The following is an 18,303-nucleotide window of genomic DNA, read 5'->3' on the forward strand; positions in this document are numbered from 1 at the left end:
CCCAAACCCATGTCCATTAAGTCGGTGATGCCATCCAACCAGCTCATCCTCTGTCGTCCTCTTCTCCCCCTGCCTGCAATCAGGGTCTTTTCCAGTGAGTCAGCTCTTCCCATCAGGTGGCCAGAGTACTGGAGTTTCAGCTTCAACATCAGTCCCTCCAGTGAAGACCCAGGACTGATCTCCTTTAGGATGGACTGGTTGGATCTCCTTGCAGTCCCAGGGACTCTCAAGAGTCTTCTCCAACACCACAGTTCAAAAGCATTTGATTTACAAAGTTGATTTACAATGTTGTGTTCATTTCTGTTATACAGCTCAGTGACTTAGTTATGTGTGTGTGTGTGTGTGTACGTATATTTTCCTTCAGATTCTTTTCCATTATGGTTTATAACACAATACTGAATATGGTTCCCCTGGGCCATGCAGTAGGAGCTTACTGTTTATCACCCTTTATATGCTATTTTGCTAATCTGTTGTGGGTATAGTCTTAATACACAGCCTCAAAAACTCAGTACAAACTTCAACCACCGAAAAGAAAGCATGTGTTTAGGTTGATTTTCTATCATTTAAAATTAATTTGGCATCTAGATCTAAAAAGTGAATTTTAATGTATTAGAAGACAGCATTTCCCACGTAGCAGCTTCAGAGTGGCTTCCTGGCTTGGAAAAAGCACGTCTTTGGCTTCACATCTGGGCGGCGGGACTTGGTCTCTGCATTTCACCCTCTAATTCTGCTCGACGGGACGAGTGTCTACTACCCGCCGTCTGACCAGTGTGTCCTGACCTGCCCCCGAGTCTCAGACCGCGGGCGCTCGGTCCGCTGCTCGTCCAGCTGGACCTCTGGACGAGTCCGAACGCGTCCCCTCACTGTGACTTACACGCTGCTGTTGTTCTGCAGCATCGAGACCGAAGCACTTACTGGTGTTCATCAACCCGCTCGGAGGGAAAGGACAGGGCAAGAGGATCTACGAGAAGAAGGTGGCCCCGCTGTTCACACTGGCCTCCATCACCACTGACATCATCGGTAAGGCATGAGGTCTCTGCGCGGTGTGCAGAAGTGAGACTGGGAACGATCCAGGGAAGGTTTTCGCTGGATGAGACTTTGTGTGTGTGTGGCTATACCATGCCGCTCGTGGGATCTCAGTTCCCTGAGCTTGAATCTTGACCCTTGGCTGTGGAAGTGCAGAGTCTTAACCACTGGACCGCCAGGGAATTCCCTGTCTAAGAGTCTTTCAACAAAATAGAATGTCTGGGTTTTGGCATGCCAGAATGAGAAGAATGCAAAGTAAAGAGCGTAGACTGTTCCAGCAAACGGTTAGCATATAAATCCCTCAAGAAAAACACTACAAGGGAAAAGGACAAAGACCACAGACAGAAAGTTCTTGCAGGAGATGCAAGCAGTTAGAAATCGTTTCTCCGATGAGTGGCATTTTAAGAAACACGTGCGATGCCACACTTGTGGCGCTGAGTTTCAGAGCAAGTTCTCGATGCCGGGAGGCTGTTAGGAGACAGTGCCTCTTGTTCAGAGCCTCAGAGGTTTTGTATAAACTTATTAAAGGGCCCCTCGGCAGTGCGGGTCAAGAGTCTTCGGGTTTTTTTAACTTTCCAAGGGGAAACCATCAGCTGTGCAGAGAGAGAGGTATGCAAACGTCTGTTGCCTCATTTTTATAAAAGCGAAACACTGGAAACTGCTGATGACCCAAACAAGAAACATGGATAACATTGTGGTGAATCTGGAGGAATAGTTTGTAGTTCTTTAAAATGGTCTTTACAAGGAAACGTTAATGATAAAAAGGGGGTTGTGATAAGACGCTGGGGGAGAAAGGACACAAAATCGTGTGCACAAGAGAGTTTTAAAAATTATATTGAGTAAACAGACTGCGGATTGACATTTTCTACATTTGGCATTCTAAAATTTACAAAGTCTTCTGGCTGCTAAGGGGAAACTATGAAATAAAAAATGTAACCTCTTCCCCCCACAATCGTTATTGGTTGGCAATTAAGTGCCAATAACCGGACGTCTTACCCGCGGAGTGTATTCTGGGAGGTCGTGCTCCCCGAGGCCGGCTCCATCCCTCGATGTGAAGGGGATTTGGGGAAGACTAAGGAGGATTCCTTACAGCCAACCCACCTGAGGATTTTACAGGACCTCATTTTAAAGTGGTTTAACCCGCCTTCACTTTAAACGGATTCTCAGACTTGCGTGTAAATGCTACAACCCCATGTTGTTTCTCCCGCAGTAACTGAACGTGCCAACCACGCCAGGGAGAGCCTGTATGAGCTCAGCATAGACAAGTACGACGGGTGAGTGAGCGTCCCACCGCTGCTCTCAGTCCGTCCTCACCGGCCCGTTCCCCCCCTCCCTCTTGCACCCTCCCTGCTCCCTCCCTCCCTCTGGAAGAAAACTTGCTTCCCCTGCAACCTGGGCAAAGCCGGAATGTGCAGAGGACCCTGCGTTCCTCTGTTCCTCAGAGGACCGCCGTGGAAGTTTGGTTTCCCTTCTGTCTCACTGCCTCATACAGAAATCTTTTCATTTGAAGGTGATCCCCTCTTGTCCTTAAATCTGTGTGTGTATGCCCTAGAATCGAGGATGTCCTTCAGAGCTACAATGCGGGCATCACTGCCCAGGAGGTGGGCCCTGACACAGACTGTGTCAGCCCACACCGTAACCCGTGTGCTGTCCTGACCCAGTCCTGCCCGCGCCCCGTTAGTTCCCTAAAGCAGAAAAGCCCTGCGGCAGGCGTGGCCTTCAGACGCAGGGCCGTGTCTCTCCGGCCTCCTGTAACCCCGCGCGGGTCCTCGGCCTTCCTGGTGGGGCCGACTGTGGAGAACCGGCCAGTAACTGCTGCCCATCCCTTGGTTTGGGGCCCGAGGCTTCCTCGGTCGGGACCCGGGTGTGCGTTTCCGGCTGCGATGGCGCAGGGGTGCAGGGCTGGTCCCTGTGTCCCACAGCAGGAGGGGCCGGCCCCGGCCGGAGTCTGCGTCTCTGCTGTCCCTGTCCACTGGTCAGCTCCTGCAGACCGGCCTCCTCTGCCTCGGGCACAGCTGTCCCCGTGCCCAGCACAGGGCTGGCACGTGGCCAGGGCCTGGTGGATGAGCAGAGAGCGGGGAAAGGTGGTGAGGAGACGGGAAGCTCACACGCTGCACCCCTATGGGCGCAGGAGTGTTGGTTGAGACCCACGTGGCGAATAGCAAGGAGGTGGTATTGGACCCTGGAGGCCGCCAGGGCTTATAGGTCCCGGGCAGGAGCGGCTGGACGCTGGCAGAGGGCACGGGACAGGGGGATGCTCTCCAGGACGTCTGGGGGAGAATCAGCTAGTCCCCATGACCAGATCCTCACCAAGCGTCACCCAGCAGTGAGATGGGCTGACGCAGGTTTCGAAGTCCATGCAGCCAAACGGGGGGCGGGGGTAGGGTGGGGCGTGAGTCAGTTGGGCTGAGGGCCCGGCCAGTCCGGTCACAAGAAGGCTCAGGGCCCCCGGTGGCCAGCGTCTGTCCGACCCTGGTCCCTGTCTCTCCAGCTATGTGACCAGGGCCGTCAGCACCGTCTCTGCTGGTGCTTGGCGTCCTGAGTGTCACTGCTCCGGGTCCCAGGGCCCCGAGAAGGCTCTCGGGTCCCCAGTGGGCAACTGTGGCCCTGGGGACGTCAGGCAGCTTGAGGGTCAGCAGGTCCAGGGTCACACGGCGGGAGTGGGCCGTGGTGGGGGAGGGCCTGGGAGGGAGCCGTGTGTCACCTGCCAGAGGGTCCGAGCTCCTGGGGGCCTTGGTCAGGGGCTGGCAGGGGAAGAGGGGCCTGTGTGGGTCTTGCCCGCTTGCCTTTCAGCTGCGGGGCTGGAGGGCAGGGGCGTCCTTTGAGGCCTGGTTCCAGCCCCACCTTCACTTGGTCCCCCAGGCCCGGCCCTTCCCGGCCTCTCAGAGCCCAGCCTGTGGCTCCAGCAGGTCCGAAGGCTCCCCTCCGTAGACACAGGGGGTCTAACGCCATCTGGCGTGGGAGCAGGAGCAAAGTGGGTGGGTGGGGGCCGGCTGGCCCAGCAGCACAGGCAGGTGGGAGGGCCCTGGCTGGACCCTGGGGGAGCTGGGAGCCAGCGTCGGGTTTTGAGTCCGCCCCCTGTTCCGCCGGCAGCATCGTGTGTGTGGGCGGAGACGGCATGTTCAGCGAGGTCCTGCATGGCCTGGTGGGCAGGACGCAGAGGGACGCCGGTGTGGACCAGAACCAGCCGCGGGCCACGCTGGTACCCAGCCCACTCCGCATCGGCATCATCCCCGCGGGTAAGCCGCCCGATGCTGGGCTCTGTCCACTGGGGGCGGGGTCTGTCCACTGGGCGGGGCCGGACGTTGGGGTCTGTCCACTGGGGATGGGGTGGATGGGGGTCTGTCCACGGGGGGGGGGTCTGTCCACTGGCGGTGGGGTGGATGGGGTCTGTTCACTCGGTAGGGGCCAGGCGTCCAGGTGTGTCCACTGGGCAGGGCCGGGTGTCGGGTCTCGCCCAGGGCATGCAGGCTGGTCGTCGGGGTGTGTCCTGGGTGCAGGCCCGGCGGGTCGCCCGTGTTTGCCTTCAGGCTCACTCCATTTCAGGCGTGCCCTTCTCCCCACGCACCTGACGCGGGGCCACGGCTGCGCGGGAAGGGGTGCTGTCTCCTCCCCGGGCCCCAGGTTCCCACCACGTGGTGGCTGTGGTCTGTGCTCTCAGAGAGCTGGCCGTTGGTGGGGGGTGGGCAGTGGGGGCCCGGAGCACAGTGGAGGAGAAGGGGAGCCCGGGGAGCAGGCGGCAGCCTGGAAGACGGGCCTGGTGCCTGGAGCCGGGGGCTGGGTGTCAGGGCGGGGGCCTCGGGGTGTAAGGTGGCTGGCTTGTCCCGAGTTGGCTGCCTCAGCGTGTTTCATGACTGGAAAAAGCACCTCGTTCTCTCGAAGAACCCACTGTAGTAAGGGGGTAGGGGTGAGGCTGGGGCTTTGCGTACATCTAACTGGGAGGGGACGCCCTCCCCGCCCTTGTCTGGGCCGCAGCAGCAGGGACCCTGGTGGGTCAGGCTCGGGTGTGAATGGTGCCGTCGCCCCGTCTTCTAGCTGAAGATGCTGGGGAGGTTGCACAGTCAGTCAGAGGATACGTATGTCTGTTATGAGTTTGTTACCAGCCATAAGCCATCAGTTTGCTTAGATTAACTATTAACACCTAAAGAGCCTTCACCCTGATCTCAAACTGGACCAGATTCTGTTGTTCTGAGAGATGACCAAGGCCGCCTGCGATCCAGCGCGTCTGTTCAGAACCATGGACCTGCAGCTCCATCCCACGTGCCTTAGGCTGAGGGATGTGTAGAATGTTCTGGGGCCTGTGGACACAGCGTCTGGACCCTGCCTGCGGCCAGAGCTTGCGTGCCTGTTAGCACGGTGACTGATGGGCCTCGGCTGGTCATGTGTTGTGCAAAATTTATTGTGCAATTCTGGGCACCGTCAGTTCACTTTGGGGAAGTCTAGACTAGGTTTTTCAGCTGTTCCACAGACTTGTCAAATTTCAGATTCAGCCCCGTCCCCAGCCTACTGAGTCAGGATCTTGGGGGTGGGGCAGGGCGCAGGAGTGTGCTATAAATAAGCACCTGGGAGATTATCTGCCCACTCAGGTGGTGACCCAATTAGAACCAGGACAGACCTAGGGAGGACCCATAGCATCACTGATCCAGGCGCTAGCTGGGTGCTCTGAGGTCACCTGCCCTTTACAGACGACCCAGGGCTGGGCTGGGCTGCGGCTCCGGGTCTCTCACGACTTACGGGTCCCTGGGCTGCTTCTGTGACCCTCACAAGCTGTCCTGTGTGCACTTCCCCGTGAGCCCCTTGGGTCTGGTGGTCTGGAGCCCCAGGGCTGCTGCTGATCTTCATAGCAGCCAGGCACTGCTGCAAGTCCTGCCCGTCCCCCCAAGATCCCACCCCACCACACCCCACACAGGGCCCAGAAGAGGTCTCTAAAAGCTCTGTGAGGAGCTCACTGATAGTAGTCAAGGTCAGTCTCGGCATTCTTGATGACTCAACCTCAGTACTATGGTCTCCTGATGCAAAGAGCCGACTCACTGGAAAAGACCCTGATGCTGGGAAAGATTGAGGGCAGGGAGAGAAGGGCACGACAGAGGATGAGATGGTTGGATGGCATCACCGACTCAATGGACATGAGTTTGAGTAAACTCCGGGAGTTGGTGATGGACAGGGAGGCCTGGCGTGCTGCAGCCCACGGGGTTTCAAAGTGTTGGACACAACTGAGCGACTGAACACCAAACAGTAACAACCTCAGTAACTAATTTTGTAGGTAAATTGTATTTACCCCGTACTTACTCCCAGTCTTTGGAAGAGAAGGAAGCGCTATTACTCCCCTACTTGGAGACACGTTAAGATCTTAAGTTCTTGCAGTGACGTTAAGGACCTCTCCCCCGTCTCAGGGTCGACGGACTGTGTGTGTTACTCGACAGTTGGCACAAACGACGCGGAGACTTCGGCTCTGCACATCATCGTGGGTAGGTGCCCCGTCAGCGCCACGCCCAGCGTGCGGGACCCCAGGGCTGCAGGCGCAAGCGGGTGTCCGTCTGTCTCGCCATGCGGGCGCCCTGGCCCGTCCGCCCGCGGGGCCCTGTCTGCCGCCCTCCCCTGCCGCCATCCGGCTCGTCCAGCTGGGTGACCTTGAGAAACACAAGCACTGCTCAGACCCTCCAGGGCCCTCACCCAGCCTTGGGGCGCCTAGTACCCGTGCCCTGGCCGGCTCTCCCCGCAGCCCCTGCACTGGCCAAGTGCCTCTCCCGCCCCCGCCCCGCCTGTCTGGAGCCCTGCTCTCAGCCTTCTTTCCTGCTCGGGACTCGGCCCCTTATCATCCTGGGGGGACAGACCCCCCCCCCCACTCCACTAGACAGCGAGCCTCCTGGCCCTGTTGTTGTTCCCTCCCCACAGAAAAGCTTTCCAAGCCCCTTTCGGGAATCTGAGGCAGGCCCCCGGCCCCGGGAGCCGTTCGGGGCCGGGCTGGGGGCGGCTCGCACGCGCCTCTCTCTGCAGGGGACTCGCTGTCCATGGACGTGTCGGCTGTGCACCACAACAGCACACTCCTGCGGTACTCCGTGTCCCTGCTGGGCTACGGCTTCTACGGGGACATCATCAAGGACAGCGAGAAGAAGCGGTGGATGGGCCTCATCAGATATGACTTCTCAGGTAGCCCGGCTCCCGCCCTCCCGGGCGCCCCCAGCCCCTGTCTCCTCGCTCTCCCTGGGGCGCGGGTCCGCGGGTCCCCAGGTACAGGGCCAAGGGGAGGTCGACTGACTCCAGGCCGGATGAACCAGTGAGGGCCGGCAGTTGCAGGGCGTGTGCAGCACCAGCTTTCGGCGTTTAAATGCAGAGCGAAGTGAAAGGCACTCAGTCCTGTCCGACTCTTTGTGACCCCATGAACTGTACAGTCCACGGAATCCTCCAGGCCAGAATACTGGAGTGGGTGGCCTTTCCCTTCTCCAGGGGATCTTCCCAGCCCAGGGATGGACCCCAGGTCTCCCGCATTGCAGGCGGATTCTTTACGAGCTGAGCTATCAGGGAAGCCCCAGTGCAGAAGGGAGCTTGAAAGGATAAAGAGGTCAGAGTCTGACGCTCTTGTGGCCAAGGCGAACGCCCTGGCCGTATTTACTAAGTTATTTATTTTTATTTTTTGGCTGCACCAGGGGTCTTTCGGGATCTTAGTTCCCCGACTCCTCAGGCCCCGGGCAATGGATACGCCGTGTTGTAGCCACCTGACCGCCAGGGAATTCCCTCCTCTTTTGCTGTATTTAATGTGCCATTTCCCTGGTCACTCCCCTTATGGTTCACCTTTGGGTACCTTTACAGGCACACCTTGGAGACATGTAGGGCTCAGTTCCAGACCACTTGGAGAAAGCAAATGTCAACATAAAGCAGGTCACATGAATTTTTTGCTTCCCCTGTGCCTATAAAAGCTGTGTATACACTATAGTGTAGTATAGTGGACTTCCCTGGTGCCTCAGACGGTAAAGTGTCTGCCTGCAATGCGGGAGACCTGGGTTCAATCCCTGGGTCAGGAAGATCTCCTGGAGAAGGAAATGGCAACCCACTCCAGTATTCTTGCCTGGAGAATCCCATGGATGGAGGAGCCTGGTGGGCTACAGTCCATGGGGTCGCAAAGGGTCGGACACGACGGAGCGACTTCACTCACTCACTCGTAGTGTAGTGTACTGTGTGCTGTAGCATTATATCTGAGAAGGGTGCACACCTTAGTCTGAAAGTTCTTTGTGGTTAGAAACCGCTGACTGCCATCTGGGCCTTGTACGTCGTCACACTTGTTGGGTAGAGGGTCTTGCCTCCGAACTGATGCTGCTGACGGATCGGGGTGGGGGGTGCTGAACACGGGGTGTCGCAATTTCTTAAAATAAGACAACAGTGACATTTGCCACATCGATCGACTCTTCTTCCAGGAGCGATGTCTCTGTAGCCTGCAGTGAAATTTGATAGTGCTTAACCCACAGTAGACCTTCTTTCAGAGCCAGAGTCAGCCCTCTCAGACCCACGTCTGCTTGTCAGCCACGTTTGTGTTGTATTCTATCTACATCCTCTTCGTCCCTTCAGCCGTCTCCGCGGCATCTTCCCAGGACTAGATTCCGTCCAAGAAGTCGCCTCTCTTTCCTCATCCACGAGAAGCAGCTCCTCCTCAGTTAGCGTTCTATCATGAGAGGCAGACCCCAGAGACCCCAGAGTCAAGGACAACAGGGCCAAGCCTGGGGGTGCGCCCGGGGCTTCACAGGCAGACCCCGAGGCCATGAGGGGTCCCTGGTGGCTGAGACGCCCCCTCTGCCAGCATGGAAGGCGGCCCTGGTGGCCGGGAGCCTGCAGTGCCCCGAGACAGTGGCGGCGGCTCAGCCCGAGGCCAGAGGGGCCCTGTCCTTCTGCGGACCCTGTCCCTGGCGTCCCCGGCGACCCGCCAGCCCCTCTGCAAGGCTGACGGCGCCGTCTCCTCTCCCTTCTGCTCCGTCCTCAGGGTTGAAGACCTTCTTCTCCCATCACTGCTACGAAGGCACAGTGTCCTTCCTGCCAGCTCAGCACACCGTGGGCTCCCCAAGGGACCGGAAACCCTGCCGGGCAGGGTAAGCGCATCCCACGTGTTTCTGTTCAGATGAGGAGACAGAAGCAGGACCGGCGGGGGCTGTGAGTGGGCGGTCCTTGCAGTGTCAGGTGGGGGGTGCTGTTTCATCACGTCCAGCGGCCAGGGTCCCCCCAACCCTGAAGGTGTCCCCCACACCCTGAGGGTTTCCACTGTGACCCCTCATGCTGGCTCCTGGGCCATCGTCCACCCGGCGGAGGGCTCACACCACGCTGTGTGCTCCGGTGGGGGGTGGTCTGCTGTCCCCCTGCTGGGGGTCTGAGAAATGATGAAGAGAAGCCCTTATAGACAGCTCTGTGTGCGCCCTCCAGGCGCCCATGGAGCCGGCTGGACAGGGCCACCCTGTGGTCAGGAGAGGCCAGGTCTGCAGCGGGGCCCCTCTGCCAGCTGCACTGACTTCTCACCCGGCGCGCCCCTGCCGTGAACTGCACGTGCCCGGGTTAACCCGGAGCCGGGTCAGGGGGTCACCCTGTGCCCGCGGCCCGCCGGCCCCCGTCTTGTCCCTGCTCCGCCGTCTGAGGACACGGCAGGCTGCAGGGTTTCGATGGGCTCACGGTCCTCCTTCCTTTTTAAGTCATTCGCACGTAGGCCATTCCCCCCGCCCCGGTCCTTTCCTCCTCTGAGTGAAGAAGCTGAGGCCGTAGGATCCACCAGCTTGGGGATGTAGCCTCGCTGGCTCGGTTTCCGATGAGTTGATTCCACCAGCGAAAGCCCCGGGCCCATTGGGCGGCCGGAGCCCAGCGGTGCCCGAGGACCCCAGACACCTCCTCGGCCCGCGACCGGGTCCCGCGAGCGCTGCTCTGAGCCGCTGACTCGCTTGTCACCCGCTGGACCAAACGGCCGCAGTGTTACCTGTCGGGCGAAGGGAACAAGGGCTCAGGCGGGTCCACGGCTGGAGCTGCAGCTGGTTTCTGCTCCCGCCGGTGCCCCACCCCGCAACTGCGGGCCGAGCTCACCCCTCCCCGGAGCCGACACAGGGCCCCCAAGGGATGCGCCTGGCTTTTTGGAACGTCCATAAGTTTCCGAGAAGGATATGTCGTTGCCTGTGTAATTTCTAGGAGCGGATCTGATTTTGAGAGCTCAAATTAACGCGCAAGCGAAATATTTGTAAGTGAAGCGTCCGAGGCCGCGCTCCCGCCGCGCGGGAGGGGCTGACGGCCTCGCTGTGCGCGCTCCCGCCGCGCGGGAGGGGCTGACGGCCTCGCTGTGCGCGCTCCCGCCGCGCGGGAGGGGCTGACGGCCTCGCTGTGCGCGCTCCCGCCGCGCGGGAGGGGCTGACGGCCCGCTGTGCGCGCTCCCGCCGCGCGGGGGGGGCTGACGGCCTCGCTGTGCGCGCTCCCGCCGCGCGGGAGGGGCTGGCGGCCCGCTGTGCGCGCTCCCCCGCGTGGGAGGGGCTGGCGGCCAGCTGTGCGCGCGTCACCGACCGGCGCTGTCGTTCCCGCAGGTGCTCCGTGTGCAGGCAGAGCAGGCAGCAGCTGGAGGAGGAGCAGAAGCGCTCGCTGTACGGCCTGGACGGCACGGGTAGGTGTCCGGGCCGTGGCGGGCCCCCTCGCTCTCTGCAGAGCACCTGCTCCTCCGTCCCTCCAGGCCGAGCGCCCGTGGCCTCTGCCAGACCTTGGGGAAGAGCAGATTTTGTGGAAGGGCCCCTCTCGCCGCGCCCCTCCGAGTTACTCTGCGCCTGTCTCCAGGACGCTCTAGAACGGGGGCCAGCAAGTGGCCTCACTGAGGGCGGACATGAAAGCCGCGGGCTATTTGTTTCATGTCTTTTTCATCCATCACACAATACTTCCCTCGTTTGATTTCCCCACCCCCCCAACCATTTAAAAATGTAAAACTCAGTCTTAACTCACAGGCCACACACACTCAGCTGCCAGGCCAGATCTGGCAACCCCTACCCTAGATGGTGGTCCCAGAGCTCCCCACCCCGCGCCCACTCTGGGGAGGACTTCCTCTCGGGAGGTGACTGCGGGCGGGCTGTCTGTGTGTTGATGCCAAGGGGCAGGAGCCCACCCCCGCCTGCTGGGCCCCGATTTAACATGGTGTGAGACTGTTGGATGGACATGAGTTTGAGCAAACTCGGAGTTGGCGATGGACAGGGAGGCCTGGCATGGGGCGGTCCATGGGGTCGCAGAGAGTCAGACAGGACTGAGCAACTGAACTGAACAGTGATGCTTCCTCCCGCTCCAGAGGAGGTGGAGGAGTGGAAGGTCCTCTGCGGGCAGTTCCTGGCCATCAACGCCACCAACATGTCCTGCGCTTGTCCCCGGAGCCCCCAGGGCCTCTCCCCGGCCGCCCACCTGGGGGACGGCTCCTCTGACCTCATCCTCATCCGGAAGTGCTCCCGGTTCAACTTCCTGCGCTTTCTGGTCAGGCACACCAACCAGGGCGACCAGGTAAGGGCGCCGCAGGTGTCAGCCGCGTCCTCCGCCTGGGCGGCCCAGGGCGGGGGCAGCAGGAGAGATGCCTCTGCCTGCCTTTCACCCACTGTGAGCTCTTGGTCATACTTCCTCCTTATAAAGTCTATTTATAAAGTCTTTGATTACGGCCCCTAGACGGCGTGAATGTTTCCATACACTCCCCTGTTGTTTCTCTTCCTGTTTACAGACAGGACAGGCTGATGCAGTGCGTTTTCAGTTGCCCTTGCAGGCCACTTACAGCACAGTCTTCAGGCTCCCGGGAGGGGGTTCTGCTGAGACCCTCCCAGCAGACCCACCCTTAGTCACTGTCATGCGTGTAGTGACGTGGCGGGGGGGATCCCGAGTCTAACGCTATCCAGACAGTTGCAACTCTTGATCAGTCTCAGACAGTAGTAAAGTTCACAGCTGTTACATTTTTTCTAAGATCTGATCCAGCGGTGTTTTTAATGTGGCTTTTAAAGCACCGCTTGTTGAAAAGGTAAAGAATGGTGCAGCTCACTGCTTGGGAACCACGGAACTCCGTAGTAAGCTTCACACAGTGCGGCTGAGACCGGGTTTAAGAGCCGTGGTGACCGTTTCTCGTGTCCCCACGTTGTGGGGGGCTCGCTGGGAGGCCCCTGACGGTGGCCCTGCCCCCAGCGCAGCGCCGCTGAGAGCGCGTGCCCGTCTGGCTGTCTCTCGCTAGTTTGACTTCACCTTCGTGGAAGTCTACCGCGTCAAGAAGTTCCAGTTTGTGTCGAAGCCGGCGGAGGACGAGGACGGCAGCGTGCTGGGCCGCGGGAAGAAGCGGCTGGGACAGCTGTGCAGCGAGCACCCCAGCGCCTGCTGCTGCCGCGCCTCCAGCAGCGCCTGGAACTGCGACGGGGAGGTGCTCAGCAGCCCGGCCATCGAGGTCAGGTGAGCGGAGGGGCCCCGGGAGCCGCCACCCTACCGCCTGGAGCATGAGAGCCCGCTGTGACGGCACGGGCGTGCCCAGGGGCTCTGGGAGCCTGGCACCCTACCGCCTGGAGCGTGAGAGCCCGCTGTGATGGCACGGGCCTGCCCCGGGGGCCCCGGGAGCCTGGCACCCTACCGCCTGGAGCGTGAGAGCCCACTGTGAAGGCACAGGTGTGCCCGGGGGCTCTGGGAGCCTGGCACCCTACCGCCTGGAGCGTGAGAGCCCGCTGTGACGGCACGGGCGTGCCCGGGGGCTCTGGGAGCCTGGCACCCTACTTCCTGGAGTGTGAGAGCCCGCCATGAACACACAGGCGTGCCCAGGGACAGTCCCCGGGAGACGCCCTTGTCTCAGTGCTGGGAAGATGCTGGGGGTGGAAGCCCCTCCGTTTCACTTTCTCTGCCGCGTCCTGCACTGTTGTTCCCTCTCGTCTCCTAACGAGTTAAACTAACAAACTCCCTTTGTGGGCACTTTCGGAGCCCTGGGTCCACTAACTCCACCAGGAGGTGCTCCGGCCCGAGGAACCCACGACCGAGCTAAGGTCCAGGTGCCAGGTCTGACCCTCCAGCTCCAAATCCGTTAGGCCTATTGTATTTGGACTTGGGAATCTGCAGTCTGGTTATATGTATTACATAACCAGGTGAAACATAAGTGCCAGGAAAGGTTGTTGTTGTTTTTAATATATGTGCCAAGAAGGGTTTTTTCCCCATGGAAGGACACAGTCAAACGTGTTTTTTTTTTTTTTTTTTAAAAAGCGCTGCTGATGGAGGTGTGGGTGTAAGTGTGCTAAGTCACTTTAGTCGTGTCCGACTTTTGGCAACCCCGTGGACTGTGGCCCGCCAGGCTTCTTTGTCCATGGGGAGTCTCCAGCCAAGAATATTGGAGTGGGTTGCCATTTCCTCCTCCAGGGGATCCTTCCCACCCAGGGACCAAACCTGTATCTCTTACATCTTTTGCATTGGCAGGCAGGTTCTTTACCACTAGCGCCCCCTGGGAATACCCCAAGAGATTGAGGGGGAACTGTTTAATTCTAGAAGGATTCTTTCTATCCTGTTACAAATGCCTTTAGGATCTTGAGAGAAAAGTGAAAGCCAAAGTGTTAGTCGCTTAGTCATATCTGACTCTTTGCAACACCTTGGACTGTAGCCCGCCAGGCTCCTGTCCATGGAATTTCCCAGGCAAGAATACTGGAGTGGGTTGCCATTTCCTCCCCCAGGGGATCTTCCTGAAAGAACTCAGGTCTCCTGCATTGCAGGCAGATTCTTTACTGTCTGGACCACCAGGGAAGCCTACTTTAAGGAAACCAAACTGGACCCTCGTTGACCATAGTGAGTGGGTTACACGAGGAAGGTGATCACAAGCAAGCACGTAGCCCAACCCCTGCAGCGTGGAAGGACAGGTGGGCACACCTTCCACATTTCGGCATGCCACGTGTGTCCTCGCTTATAACCCCACTTTAGATGGCTTCTCAGGCAACCAGCCACTGACCCAGCTGGGTCTCTCTGCCCTTAGCGTCCAAGCAAAGCCAGGGGCAGAAGCAGGCTCTCCAGTCTCCCCGAGGCCCGGCCTGCTCGCCGATGCTCTCGCAGCCGGGGCGCAGCCAGTGTGGCCGTGACTGCCCACCTTGCATCTCAGGGCAGGGGGGCTCCAAGGTCCCAGGAAAACCCATCCCGGGGGCCTGTGTGTGGGGCTCCGCCTTCGTAGACTCATTGCACAAGTTCAGGAAATGGAAGTATGTTTAATGCCAGCTTAGGAACGGCTGACAGTTAGAAAAGGCGTTCTCTCACGAAATAGATCCTATGCATCTTGATAGAGATTACGGTGCCTGGAACAGCACGTCACTTTGGGGGTTTTTATGACGCAGCATCTCTGAGGCGCCTGTGACATCATTCGTAACCTGGGGAGGAGGCCCTGCCGGGCCAGAGGAGGGAGCCCAGGAGCCCCTGCAGACCTCCCAGCCCCAGGCTCACATGCTGTGCTTGCGGTGGAAGGTGGGGGCCCTCGCCTCCGGGACTGTGTCTCCTGACGCTCCGAGTGGCCCTCGTGGGACCCGCCCTGCAGCCCCGTCGGCTTGGTTCTGATGAGCGGACCCAGGAGAGGCGGGGAGCTGGCCTGTGGGGCTGTCCCTCTGCTCATGGGTGGGTCTGCGCAGTCCTGGATTTCCGCTTGGCCGTCACTGCCCTTTGCAAACTCGGTCTCTCAGGGGTGCCCGGACATTTCTCCGAGCCCGAGGCCCGCCTCTCCCCGGGGCCAGGGGCCAGGGGTCAGGGTCTCAGTGTGGCCCTCTGTCTCCGCAGGGTCCACTGCCAGCTGGTTCGGCTCTTCGCACGAGGAATCGAAGAGAGCCCCAAGCAGGAGTCCCGCGGCTGAGCGCCGACCGTGGGGACCGTGTCTCAGACAATGACGACAGACCAATTATGTTGCGATACATTCAAATTTAGAAATTTATTTTTGATAGTTGAATATTGATTTTAGAAAAAATAACGTTTTTGTCAGCAATTTTTGTGGATGCATTTGGCATTTTCGGTTCTGTGTGCGTCTGTGGGCTGCATCTTACGGGTCTCAGCCCCAGCAGGTGGCCCATGCTGGCTGGGGCGCGCCGGCCCCTTAGACTGCAGCCGCGCTGACGGCCCGCCCCGGCTCTAACGAGCAGCTCAGGGGCGGTGCATTCTGTCGCGCGCATCCTCGGGTCCCTGGGCTGCTCGGCAGGACCTGCTCTGGAGCGCGGTGGTCAGCGCCTGCTGAGTCGTGGTTCTCTTTGTAGCACTTGCCTCTTCCCTCGCGATTAGAGCGGCCCATCTGGACCCTTCCCGTCTCGCGCATCTACAAGGCAATGTCCTAGTCCGCCTCCGGGGCAGCCTGGTCCAGCGAGCGGGAGGGACTCCCCGGGTTGCTCTCCCGTAGCTGTGAAGAGCTCAGTCCCCTCTCCCATCACAGCAGTGCTTCTAGACAATCCGGTGGGAGGACAGGTCAGGCGTCCCAGAAACCGACCACTCGTGAAGCCCTGGCGAGTGTCTTAATGCTTAGACGCCCCCAGCGCTGTCCCCATGGCGGGGGCTGCCGTGGTTGAGCTCGGTGGGCAGACGGGAAGCAGCCGTGAACTTCAGACCGAGCGCCCCACCGCCCTGGGGAGAGGGTCCCACATCCCAGGGTGCCCTTCCCGCAGCCCCGAGTCCGTACACATGACCCAGGTCCATGCCTTTGTTGTCTTCACACTTCCTTCCATGTATTTATTGCAAGGTTCGTCCTGTAAACCAGAAGAGCATACACAGTGGCCTCGCTGGCCGTGTTTTCCTTTGTTTGCTGTGCAAGTGCGGGGCCCACCCTGGACCGGGGTTGGGGGGCGCCTCGCTCAGCCCAGTTTTGTTTGGGTTTGTGCTTCTGTGCGTGGACGACGCGTCTGCAACAGCTTCATCTGAGACCTAAGAGGATGCTGCCCCCACTTGGACTTGTGAAAAGGGAGCTCAACTGTTAAAATTTGAGGTGGTTTGAGGGCCACCAGCCACCATACACGGTCCGGCGGGCACCCTCGCATCTAACAGATGTCGTTCATTCTCAGAACTCGTACATGTGAAATGTCCTGTCTCATCACTCATTCCCACCCAGGGCAGCTTCGACAGGTTTTTCAGGAGACCGTGTTCCTACCGGGGCCCCGAGAGGGTCTCCATAGTCTCGATTGTCCCTGGGAAATGTCAATCACTGGTCTGCCCCGAAACCCACTGCCGTTTCTAGAAAACCAGTCTAGGCTGAGAGTAAGCATGTTCTGTTCAAGAAGGAACCCCTTACCCCCACCCCCGTAATGCCACGTGGTTCCCCAGTGACCTTGGCCATATCCACCAACTGCTTGCTGACCTACAAAACCGCAGATTCTGGAACTGTCCCTGGGGGTCATGTGACTGTCTGAGCCCCCACCCTGACCCCAGGAACTGCGGACGACCCCACCCCGGGACCAGAGTACCTTTCTGACCTTCCCACGAGCCAGGACTCTGGTGGAGCAACCACAGCGCCTAAACTCCAGGATTTTAAGGAAAAATCAGAACTGATGGCTGGACAGAGAGAACGCGGGGTCGCTGGAAGCGCTGGTCTGGTCGTGACCTCCCCCATGCTCGGTGGGGCCGCGGTTCCCTTGCTCCCGGTTATGCGGAGGCCGGGGCGGCTGGCGCCGGCTGATGCTGCCCTCACTGTGGCCCCGTGGAACTGGCAGTGGGAACGGAAAGTGGCTTAACTTCCTTTCTAATCTTGCTGGCTTCAAGGTTAGAAAATGGCGAATTTGCTCTGATATGTTTGAGAAGACAAATAAAGTTGTTACTTTGGGCAGAATGTGGCCTTTTTTCCCTCTCTTACAGATTCCTGTTGTCTTTCAAAGCAGAGTATTTTTTGTGTGTGTGAAAACAGGTACAATTTAAAGAAATTGAGCAATGGTGAACCTACCACCCATGCCAAGGAATTGATCTTCGCCCCCAGGCTCCTCCCCGTGTGCCCTTGTGGAGGGAGCCTCCCCTGCCCCCACAGAGGAGGGAACTATGGTTTTAAAACTGGAGCGAATCCCTTGCTTCTCCACGTCAGGGGATCGGAACACAGCGCCCCACGTGGACCACTTGGGCGTGAAGGTGTTCTGAGCAGAAGACAGTGAAGCAGCCACCAATGCAGACAGAGCTGCCTGCCCCTCCCCACGTCAGCCTGAAAGGCGACGCCTTCCCGTGTGTGCAGGTGAGCCCCCCTTTTCTCGGGGGCCACCCATGTCCCGGAGACAGAGTCAGCACTGAGCTGACAAACCAAACTGAATAATGCAACAGCCCTTCTGTTCCGTTAGCCAACCCCTTGTGGCTCAGCTGGTAAAGAATCTGCCTGCAGTGCGGGAGACCTGGGTTCGATCCCTGGATTGGGAAGATGCCCTGAGAAGGGAAGGGCTCCCCACTCCAGTATTCTGGCCTGGAGAATTCCATGGAGTGTATAACCCACGGGGTCGCAAAGAACCAGACATGACTGAGTGACTTTCACTCTGTTCCGTTAATTTCCCCCCAAATAACATTCCTCAACACCTTCACTTCACCCAAGAAGCCAGCTTCCTTTTATCTTGTCACTGCTTGACAAATCTGTTGCCCTTTATTAAAGTGGCACATAAAACCCTGAGTCTGACCACCTCTTTGGGTCAGACTCTTTGCTTTTCTACAAAGGCCTCCAGGAACATAAAAATACTTAAATATTAGCATTAAATAAAAACTCCATGCCTTTTCTAATTTGCCTTTTGTTGATTTAACTTGCCGACCCTAGTAACTGAACATAGGAGGGTAGGAGGAAGCTTTTTTCCCTTCCTGTGTTTATATTCTCAGACAGTGTATTTAGTTTTGCAGGTTTTTCTCTTTACATAAAGGCATCATATTGTGTCATTTTTCTGTAGCTTGTTTCGTTTAGCGGGTATTAAGATGTTTTCATCATGAAACGCAATTTTCCAGTCTATTAACATTGCATATATTTTCATTTACGTCAGTCCTCATTGATGTCTTTAATGCAGCTTTTTAATTTTTCCATATCTCTCAATTTTATTTAGATTTGTTCTTAAAAACATCATTATTGTGAGGCCACTCTCCTTCAAGTAGAAATGCAGTTATTTTTTATGAACGAGATTATATCCAGAAAGCTGGCCTCATTTATCTGCAGGCCTGGGGACTGTCTGTAATCACAGATACTGGAGTGTCTTCCTTTACAACCTTGTTGGTGGGATGCCAGCCCTTGACCGTGGAGGACGCTGGGTCCACAAGAGGAAGGGGCTGGGCTTCCTGTCCCAGTGTTTTGGGGGCAGGTCTCAGCGAGCCAGACACTGGGGTCTC

At 58.3% G+C, this 18,303-nt stretch overlaps 1 protein-coding gene across 1 annotated transcript in view; it reads left to right on the plus strand.

Annotated features, from left to right (window-relative positions):
* CERK (ceramide kinase) overlaps positions 1 to 16,792 on the plus strand; it is a 38,774-nt gene extending 21,982 nt beyond the window's left edge. Inside the window, exons 5-14 of the mRNA XM_043441307.1 lie at positions 895 to 1,020; positions 2,237 to 2,300; positions 4,120 to 4,265; positions 6,420 to 6,494; positions 7,024 to 7,176; positions 8,999 to 9,104; positions 10,566 to 10,642; positions 11,309 to 11,514; positions 12,224 to 12,435; positions 14,770 to 16,792. Of these exons, the coding sequence (XP_043297242.1) occupies positions 895 to 1,020; positions 2,237 to 2,300; positions 4,120 to 4,265; positions 6,420 to 6,494; positions 7,024 to 7,176; positions 8,999 to 9,104; positions 10,566 to 10,642; positions 11,309 to 11,514; positions 12,224 to 12,435; positions 14,770 to 14,842 (1,238 nt within the window). The 3' untranslated portion in view covers positions 14,843 to 16,792. The remainder of the gene's footprint in view (positions 1 to 894; positions 1,021 to 2,236; positions 2,301 to 4,119; positions 4,266 to 6,419; positions 6,495 to 7,023; positions 7,177 to 8,998; positions 9,105 to 10,565; positions 10,643 to 11,308; positions 11,515 to 12,223; positions 12,436 to 14,769) is intronic.
* Positions 16,793 to 18,303: the final 1,511 nt, after the last annotated feature.

This window comes from Cervus canadensis, chromosome 21 (assembly GCF_019320065.1).
Source record: "Cervus canadensis isolate Bull #8, Minnesota chromosome 21, ASM1932006v1, whole genome shotgun sequence".
NCBI classification, from domain to species: domain Eukaryota; kingdom Metazoa; phylum Chordata; class Mammalia; order Artiodactyla; family Cervidae; genus Cervus; species Cervus canadensis.